The sequence below is a fragment of the Chenopodium album genome, chromosome 3 (assembly GCF_948465745.1).
Source record: "Chenopodium album chromosome 3, dcCheAlbu1.1, whole genome shotgun sequence".
In the NCBI taxonomy this organism is placed as follows: Eukaryota; Viridiplantae; Streptophyta; class Magnoliopsida; order Caryophyllales; family Amaranthaceae; genus Chenopodium; species Chenopodium album.
The window spans coordinates 74755736-74766274 of NC_137836.1; the positions used below are offsets into that span (position 1 = coordinate 74755736).

General features: G+C 30.4%; 1 protein-coding gene across 5 annotated transcripts; it reads right to left on the reverse strand.

The window, feature by feature from the left end:
* Positions 1-2123: 2123 nt before the first annotated feature.
* Positions 2124-5781, reverse strand: LOC145616881 (protein XRI1-like). Of its 5 annotated transcripts, none has more exons than XM_081671612.1 (9): positions 5247-5781; positions 4258-4313; positions 4046-4123; positions 3842-3966; positions 3420-3489; positions 3247-3337; positions 3116-3156; positions 2947-3027; positions 2124-2811 (listed from the first exon to the last, which is right to left on the reverse strand). In XM_081671612.1, the coding sequence occupies exons 1-9, from the start codon at positions 5264-5266 to the stop codon at positions 2540-2542; spliced, it is 834 nt and encodes a 277-aa protein (XP_081527738.1). In that variant the 5' UTR covers positions 5267-5781; the 3' UTR covers positions 2124-2539. The 5 variants fall into 5 exon arrangements, with proteins under 5 accessions (XP_081527738.1, XP_081527728.1, XP_081527732.1 ...); XM_081671602.1 differs by having other exon boundaries at positions 4046-4177; XM_081671606.1 differs by having other exon boundaries at positions 3842-3960; positions 4046-4180.
* Positions 5782-10539: the final 4758 nt, after the last annotated feature.

A 10539-nucleotide genomic window follows, 5' to 3' on the forward strand; every position in this document is an offset into this window, starting at 1 on the left:
GGGCGTGTTCTATTCAACTTAATTTCAGTTGAGTTCAGTTCCTAATATCCTTTGCTCGTAAACAATTCATTTCAGCTCTATTCAGTTTAGTTCAGTTCAACTCTAATCAGTTCAATTTAGCTCATTTCATTAAATCGGAACAGACCATTACTACAAAATAATACTCATATGCCTAATCAAACGATTACACAATTTACTAATTTAATTCTATGCTTAATCAAACAATTACACAATTTGCTACGATTAACCCAAGCGAGTACATACACATATACCCTAGTTAAAATAACCCAAGTTCCACGTGATAGCATTAAAAATTGTAACCAATGTTGCATAAGAAATTATGAATTGTCCCACAAATAAACAGTGACAAGAAAGAAAAGGCTACAAATTTATCCGAAAATGACAACTCAAAGAAGAGAATTTTGGGCATCTCAATGAAACTTCCTCGACTTTTACCAAAACCAAATTAATCAAATAATAAAACCCTTTTTAATTTTAATTGCCATATTAAGCTTATAAACAACTTTAACTTTGCAATTTATTAGAAAAAAAGGTTATAAAAGTGTCAAAGCAAACAAAGGTGGAAACACAAGAAGAAACAAAGTACAAATATATAACAATCTAATATAACTTCTAACGTCTTTTCTTTAGTGTAGTATTAATAATTTATTAATTATGTTTATTCTTTTTTTTTTTCACCCTCAAAGTAGGCAAGCATGCCCACAACTTTATCTCTAATTCCCAGGAGATAAGTACAGTTGGTGGAGGACCAAAATACTTGTTGAATCACATTTTACTCTATTTTTTAGGTCATTGATAAATCTATTGGTGTTTATATATAATAGGGTTGAGCACAACCGGCTGTCAAATTGAAATCGGAACCAATCAAACCGGTTCCTAAATTTTTGGAATTAAGATAAGCCGTATTTACTAATAATATACACTTATCCTAATCAATAATTAAAGTTTCGTGGTAGTGTGACTAATTTGTGAATTTTTAAATATTAATATCGTTTTTAATAGAAGGATGTTTGTTTAGTTTGTATGTATACATATATGTGTGTGTGAAGGACGTGTATCTTCAACTTTTGATTGCATTAAATTGTGTACATCATAAAATCGTCCTATATCTATAATGATAAATCAACAAGCTTGCTTATTTGATTACACCTCACTAAACTTCCTAGGCTTGAAAGTTAATCATCTTATGAATATCCCAAATTTTTTAATCATAACTATAATCTACACATATATGTCAAATGAGTGAATATTGTAAATCATACAATAATGGTAAAAAGTGATTGCTTTAGTGCTAGCAATGCAATTTGGATTTGATCCAATCCAAATCATATTATCAATATGAATGTGATCATTATTAAATCAAATGAGATTGAGTTGATTGAGGGTTTAATTCTTTTACTACGTAAAATAATTAGTATGGTAATGTAATTATAAGTTTAGACTTTTTTTGGTCTGTTGGTTTTTTAGAGTTATATAAAACTTATGGGTTGATAATAGGTAAATAAACTAGCTAGTGAGCCACTAATTTGGATTAATTTGGATTTCTAAATTGGAACAAATACCACCCTAATCCTAAATCAGATTGGTTTGGAATAAAATTGTCGAATTTTTGGAGTTAATTGCAATAAAAAAAATCCAAAACTTGATTAATGATTAGATACAACTTAACCCAAATCCAAACCGAGATCAAACTTAAGCCAAACTGCTACTAAAACTTGGTAAATTAATAATTTTATGATGTTGGACCCAAATTTAGTCCCACCCTATGTTGCCAATTTTGCTAAATTCCTCAAAAACTACAATTCAAACTTAATTTAGTACATAATTTGAACTATCATCTAGGTAGCAAATTATGTTCCCATACCAATCTTTCATGTTGAGAATTAGGTAACATAAGTCTAACCAAGGAGCCTATAACAGTCCAATCAAATGCAAGTAAAGCATTGACTAATCTATACTACATTGATTGGACAAGTCCTTTTCTTTATATTATTTGTCATACCCTCCTTTTTTCACATAAATTTGGGTCCAAATAACATTACTAAATCAATTATTTGCAATAATTAAAAAGCTTCAATGATAACTAATGCTTGGGAATAAGAAGCAAATCTCTACCTCAAAAACAACTCTTTTCATTTCATCCCAATGTTTAGAAGCAACATCAAGAAGATACATCAAGAAATTTGTATTTCATGTACCAATAGATAACCATGTACAGACCACCAAAATAATTTAAGGATTTATAAAATCTAAGCTACATATTTTGTAACAGGCTAAAGAATACCCCTGAAATTGTAGCCGCCCGAAGAACCAAAAGATTTGCACAAAAATCAGCTCTCAACCTTGCAACAGTTGCATTTTTCGTGCACTAACACTTCCATGTGTTGTGCATTTGTGTAATGCATAGATATATAATTAACCTAACCTTGCAATACAATGCCAAACCATTTCACAGCCCCCGGATGATAAGAGCAAAAAGGCAAAATGGAGCCGCGGAAATGGGAAGATGACTTAGCGTTCATCCTTTTGTTCTCATAATTGTGATGCTACCTTTTCCTCCTTGAGTAGGGATTTTGGTTTTTCCAACAACAGGTTTCCCAGAAAAGGCTGAAGTAGGGTAGGCAGGGTCTTCCTTAACTTGCTTGGATTTCGATGGAGGTGGGGTAAGTATCCGCTGATTTATATCTTTGAGAGTCACATCTCCACTAACTCCAGAGGGTTTTATGAAATCAAATGGATAAGCAACAGAGGAAGGAAGTTTCGATGGTGCTCTCATGAAAGACTTCCTGCCTGCGTTTCATAAACAGCCAGATGAGATATTGTCAGATAAATCCCATTTTAAGTATTGCAAGGTATAAGCATCATAGGTATTAAGCCCAAGAACTGAGTCACTGAAACGCAAAGCACAGAAGAAATGCAAAGTACCTTTAAAAATAACATTCCGAGAACTTCTGACTGGTCGCTGTGACACAATGGGTCCTGAATCAGGTGTGATATTGCAAACCTCTGGAAACACAAATCGGTATTAATACCAAGGATCATGTATACATACAAACTTCTTTAAGAACACTACACAAATTTGCATCAGGCATACCATTGATACCAATTTGAATGTCAGATGTGACAGCAGCATTCCTGCATTTCAATGGGATCCGTTCAAGCACACTGAGCAACAAATGGATCAAGAAAATAACACGAATTTGAAAAATTAAGTGAATTACATACCCATCATCAGAGCTAGTATTCATGTCGGTGTCAATAAGGCAATCAGCAAGCCAAGCTTCAGATTGAACTAAATCCTCAAAACACAAATCCTCTGATAAAAATAGATAGTCAAATATAAGTCATATAACAAATGCACAAAACCCTATTCATATCTCATGACTAAAGAAGCAAACCTTGCAAGCAAGCTTCCCACTCAGACATTTCAGGTAGTATATCAATGTCATCGAAAGAATCAATCCTTTCCTGTACAGAAAAACAAACAAGGCTGAATTTGATGTCCACAATTCTACATAAGCTCCAAATGCACTTGGGTTCCAAAATACATCAAAAGTTCCCTAGAGATAAAAACTAAAGTGCCAGGAGAATAGAAAATACATGAATAAATTGTATAGATCACAAGTATTTGACATAGTATCTGTAACATAATTAGCATTTACGAAGAGGAGGACAAAGGAAATAGATTCCTATTAGGTATGCCAAAGAACATTGTTCTGTAGCAGCATTACATAAAAACAAGTAGACATACGATAATTAAAGACAGTTCTTACTTCATACATTAATAACTTCACAAATAAAGCAATAGTCAAGAATCAACCTTGGATTTGAGAAATGAGGATGTAATATCATCAGCAGTACTATCAAAGTCCAGCACACGCCGTCGCTTAACTTGAGAGGTGTACTCTTTACCATCTTGAGGAGTCTTACTCATAATCTCTGTAACTAACAATATCATAAACACTTGATAATAAACACAAAATTGTCCAATTGAAGGGGATTGTTTGGAATATAGAGGTCTCACCAGAGTTATTAAATTGATAAGCCAAGTCACCACAAGCCTTAATCGGAGTGGATTCCTCAATCATGTATGAAATGTCTTCTTCATTTTGAGTTACAGTCATACCATTCAACATACATTTAGCTTTGGCCATATCTTCTATAAAGGTACTAATAAGATATCATCAAAAAAAACTAATAATTACAAATGCATTTACAGCTTAATTAAGAGCTCACCGCACTTAGGATCCTTTCGAAGAAGATACTCTTCCCCTGGCCATTTCCATGATTCCCTAATAAGTATCAAAAAAGATATACCATAATCAGATACATTTCTATCATTATATGAAGCGATAGACAACTAAATCATAAACAATCAAACTCGACACAACAAAAAATCATAAACATTGAAATTAAACTGATGAATTACTTAATAGGAGAGACACACCAAACTAAATGCAACTCAAATTACAATCGAAAACAAACAAAACGCGAATCCAAACCAAGATAGCACGATTTAGCCCAACGGCTTCATCCCATTGAAACAAGTAGAACAATTATGAATGAAAACATCAAAAATCCACTCAATGCAATTTCACATACATCAATGCTATCATGCTGCTGAAATTCTAAGAGTAAACAAGCAAAATGTATGATATATATGTCTAAATTTTGCTAAAATCCCAATCCAATGTAGAGCATGCAATCAAGCATCTAAATCCAAGCAGCAAGGCTGGGAAAAAGCAAAATCAACAAGAAGATGTAGATTTATATACACAAATTACTGCCCAACATATAACAATTGAGAATTTCATGATAAAACACAAAAAACTGCTACTCATCAAACCCTCCACCCCACCAAAAAATTAACCTAATTTTTTTCCAGAAATTCAGAAATCCAACAAAACCCACTAATCAAGTCAAAACCCAAATCCTATAAACTGATAAACCACTCAAAAATCAACCAAAACCAAGCAAATAAACCCAGAATTCATACACATCAAAACCCCAAAAAACATAGAAAAATCAAGCACTATTTTTTTATGCAAAATTCAGAAATCAACCCACAAATTATAAACTAACCACCATCAACAATCCACATTTCTATCACAAAAATCCAGAAAAAACCAATCACAAAAACTGCATTCCTTAACCAACCCCATCAACCAAAAAAACCCAATAAAAAATCAAAAACAAAAATTAAGAACAAATAACAGTAAACATACTTATCATTATATAAATCCATAAGATTAATCAAACTTTTTCACCCCAAAAACCAAAATCTCACTACTTCAGAAATAGCCGTTGCAATTGATTGAGACTATAATAATTACTCCAGTGTTTATTCCCACAACACAACCCTTGTTTTGTATGATACTAATTTATGCACTTATATACCCAGATTAAATATTTAAAAAGGAAAAAAATAAATAAAAAATCAAGGAAAAAATGGAAGAAAATAAATATTGCTTGAGATTTGTGCTTGAAAGACTATGAAATGAAATGAAACGCCGTGTCTAGTCTCACTTTCTCTCTCCTCTTTCTTTCTCCCAAACTTCTTCCCTTTTCTGCGCTAAAAATAAATATTTTTACTTTAATATTTAATATTTATATATTTTTTGGAGGGTAATAAGAAATTATTTTTGCGGGGATTTTAATTAGTGGGTCAAATGGCCGTTATTTCGAGTATGAATGTGTGCGATTATCTTTGCTAATTATAATTAAAATCATTAATTACTTTTTGCTTTTTTTATTTTAGCCTATCAAAAGGGGAGTGAATCTAGAGATTTACCACCATATTTGGCTTTTTTTTGTTTTTTTTATTTCTTGTCATGGAAATAAATTCTTTTTAATGATTTTTTAAAAAAAAATATATGTATTTTTTCCTTAGAAAAAAAAAATTAAAAAAACTGTCATTGGCACGTGACACACGTGACTGACATAAAACATCCTTGGATGGTGGAGGATGGTGGTAGTAGTGGTGGTGGTGCCACTCCATTATCCACTTTGGTTATTTTTTTTATTTTTAAAATAAAAAATAAGTATACAATAATTTAGTTAAACTTACAAGTATAAAAAGTGTGTATGTTACATAGACACATTCAAGTTTTACCTAAGGTGGGACTATAGATTTATTGAATTATCACTTTGTTATTTATTGTCCATATGGCTATTTGTGTTAATTCTAGTGCAAATTTATTACCTATATGGCTATATGTGTGACTAAATTATATAGTGTGAATACAATTGAAGAAAATCAGTAGAGTATGAATTGTATCGAGAGAAAATAAATAAGAGGATGTGAATTGGTTATAACTAAGTGTTTTAAGATTGCGTTCACTAAGTCCATGATATCTACCCTTTGATCACACTTTCTTCAATTCGTATAGGGTTATAATATTTTTGTACAATGGGTATCCTTGGCACGAAGTATAAAGGGTTGGTTCTGATTGACCGAACTTATTGGAGCTGAATTGAACTGAATATTATATGAGGGAAGGAAATTAAGAACTAAACTAAACTGAACTTATTAAAACTGAACTGAAAATAATCTTAAAGAGCATGCCCTAAATACTCCCTCATTTCCACAATGTAACAACAATTTCTTCGATTCGTATAGGGTTATATTTTTTTTTGTACAATGGGTATCCTTGGCATAAAGTGTTTAATACTCCCTCATTTCCACAACGTAGGTTACATTTGAGGTTTTTAGGCGGCTATTATGATAAAAGAAGATCGCGAAAAACAATAATCTAGAGAAACTTTATAACAATGATTATATTAAAGAGTCTTTCCTTCAAACACTTAGAGAGTGTAAGGAAAACCAAGGCACGAGGGTGCCAAGTGAGTGATTGGGCATACTAACAAGGGTAATAGCTTGTGTGTTCAATTGTCTACGACACTTAGTCGTAAATATGGACTAAGAGTCTGTTCTCTTCATATTATTTTAAGTTCAGTTCAGTTCTTAATTTCCTTCTCTCATAAAATATTCAATTCAGTTCAGTTCAGTTTAGTTTAATTAGTTTAGTTAATCAGAATAGGCCCTAAGGCACTAATGATGAGTGCTTAATTCAACCAAGGGGGCATGCTAGTAAATATATTCTAGCAGCACAAAGGGTTGTGCAACATGGGGACAAGAAGTAGTGCCAAGAGAGAAAATCTGACTCATCTTATGACAGACTGTAAGCGGGTGGCGCACGGTGCGTGACTAGAGCAAAGTAGTCAGCACCCTAATAAAACATATTTTGTAATTTATGATGAATTGTAAAAAATGGATTATATTTGGCAAAATAAAGTTTTCTAGTATCATAAATCGAAATCTCAGGACAAACATTACACAAATTCATCCAAACAACACATTAATTTCAATGAATCATCATAATTCCAAATAATACTCTAGTATCATAAAATTATGGGAAAATACTCTAGTATTATAAATTATGGGGAGGAAAACCAAATGCATATATTCAGCACAAATGTAGAAATCGAGTTTCATAATGTACCAAGATACAATTTATAAAATATCTTGTGTCAATTGATTGCCTAGGATTTTAGGATTGATTTTCGTCTTCTTCCTCGTTTACATTGGTGTTATTCAAGGAGTAGTATTAATTTTTACTTATTGGGGTAATAAATGAATTATAATAAAGGGGGCACGTTCTTAGTACAGTAATTTAATTAAATAGGCGAGAGAAATTTTTTTAAAATGGTGAAATTTGTTAAATATATTATTAATTAATAAAAATATGTTTTTCTGGTCTCCGATATCATTTATAACATTATTTGCACCGAACTTTGTGGTGTGAAATACACCCGATTAAAGTTGTGTTATTCTCTGCACCAACCTTATAATTGGTGCTATTGAGGCCAATTTTGCCATAATAATTTTGGTATGACTCAAGTTCAAAATAGACCCGACCTAGCTCACTGAACACTACCCAAGCACCCTAATTGACATTCCTAGGTGTGATGACTTTAGTTTGGTTGTTCAATTACTTTTAATTTGTGTGTGTGTTTTTTTATTTTTATTTTTATTTTTTTAACTAAGGGCTTGTTCACAAATGCATATCATCGCATAGCTCCTATGCACTTACAAAACATATAGGAAGACAAAAATGTAAATTTGGCATACTTCTGGAAAAAGCTGACTCAATCGTGGTACATCATTATGTACCATTATACATGTATGATGTACCACTAAAGAATAAGTTGTGAATAGTATTCTTTGTGTACTATGATGCGCGCAGTGGTACTTTTTACTTTCCTATAGGTTGCATATTCCCCCCCACAATAGTTACCATCTGTCACCTATTACGCATGTAGTGATACATTTTTCATCCTATATGTTTGCTAAATTAACAAGACTTATACGCTAAGGGTTAACCCTTGTTCACTTCAGCTTAATTTCAGTTCAGCTCAGCTCCAATCAGTTCAGTTTAGCTCCAAATTTCCTCCAATCATTTTAGTTCAGCTCCAATTAGTTCAGTTCAGTTCAGTTCAGCTCACTTCAATAAATGTGAACATGCTTTAAGGATAGGTAACTGTAATTTCAACTAATAACTTTGTTATTTGTGGAACACAACTTAAAAAAGATTACATTACTGGATCAAACTGAACAACATACAGCTAACATCCCTAGGATTCATAATATTCCATATTTTCTGCAAGTCCAAAGTGTCAAGTTTTTTTTTTATTTTTTTTAGAGAACAACGAGTCAAGGTATTAAACATTAACATAAACTCTAAGCTCGACCAACTACACTAGCCCAAACATAGATATAGTATAATGATACAAATAACAGCCAATTAAACAAGTCAAGTGGGGGAGGAAATCTAAGCAAATAATCCCTCTGTTTTTTTTTTTTTTAAATGCATTACTTTGATTTTTGCACTATTCACATACACGGTTAATTTGATTTTTTCACCTCTATGAAATAAATAAATGTTATTATATAATATATCATTAGATTTGTCATAATGTAGAGAGTATTATCTTACATCAACTTTGAGTATGTAAATAGTTTATTAAAATGGGTTGGGCCTCTTAATTGGCGCATCATCATTTTAAAAATTGATACTAATATGTAAACTCCAATAATTAACATATTAACTCCAAGTACACTATAAGAACATTAATATTAAAAAAACTTATAAATTTTTAATTTTATTAAAAAACAATAAATTAACTAAATTTATATAGTTTGTTACATTTATATGCTTTTACAACTAATTAAGATTTTCAGAGAACAAAAGGAGTAACAACAAACACAAGCACCAGAGTAATTGAGATTGATACGGATAGAAAAAAAAGATCCATATTTTAGGCTCACCACATTTTTTATTTTATTTTTATTTATTTATTTTAAACTGAGAATAAGTGTAACACTCATCAAACATATAAGGATTACAAAATATGGGATTTAAAGTCATTTTTTTTTCATGTTACCAAAGATAAGAATATGACAAAAATTATAACGATCGATATTAGCAATATCAACCACAAATATTTCCACACTTATTAATTCTTATTATAATAAAAATAAAGTCGCCCTTTAAAATGAAAAGTAAGTTCAAATCAACAGGAAAAAAAAACTACTTTTGATTTCATATATATATATATATAGACAAATTACATTAAAATTAGGTATATATTGACAAATTACATGAAATTGTATGCATGTTATAAAAATAATTAGTGGGTCAATTGACCAATTGTATTGAAATTAGTTCCGACACTAGATATAATATTCAAAATCCGATAAAAAAATTAATTTTTTTGCCATAATATAAGCTAATTACAAAGAGTTATTATATTTTATAACTAGATAAAAGGACGTGCGATATATGGTTTTTATCACACATAAATCATAAAATACATAATTTTTATAACTATACTATAAAATATTTTCCAAGATTACTACTTAATCACGGTGGAACCAAATTCCTTGAAATTTGTTATAAATAGTGGTGTGTCTGGTATTCTCATGACGCTTCATTTCAGTGTTGACCACTAATCTGTCACAAAACAGTTATGATTGTTGTTTATAAAAGGATATTTTTTATTATTTATTACGGAGTATTATTATTATTTTAATGAATTATTATTATTACTATTATTAATTATTATTATTATTATTATTATTATTATTATTATTATTGGTGAAATTTGGCTTTGATTATCATTAGCAATATAATTAGATATAAAGATGAACCTAAAATGATAGGTCCAAAGGCATGCCTAAATTAAATTGTCATTAACAAAATCATTATGTAAATCATACAAAACAAATAAATTAGCAAAAGAACTGAACTGAATTAATTGAAGCTGAATTGAATTGATTAGAGAGCTAAACCTAACTGAATAATAACATTAATTATTGAATTGAATTATTAAACTTAACTGAATTGAATTAATAATGATAATAATAATAATATTTAATAATAACATTTGATAATAATAATAATAATAATAATAATAATAATAATAATAATAATAATTTAATAATAACATTTAATAATA

Bases quoted from the DNA above. Each gene is read 5' to 3' on its own strand.
- LOC145616881 (XM_081671598.1), bottom strand. From the start codon at position 5,266: ATGGATTTATATAATGATAA. The intron at 3,490-3,841 runs GTTGATTCTTGA...TTTTCTGTACAG, and splicing joins CCTCATTTCTCAAATCCAAG to GAAAGGATTGATTCTTTCGA. The intron at 2,812-2,946 runs GTACTTTGCATT...TATGAAACGCAG, and splicing joins TCGGAATGTTATTTTTAAAG to GCAGGAAGTCTTTCATGAGA.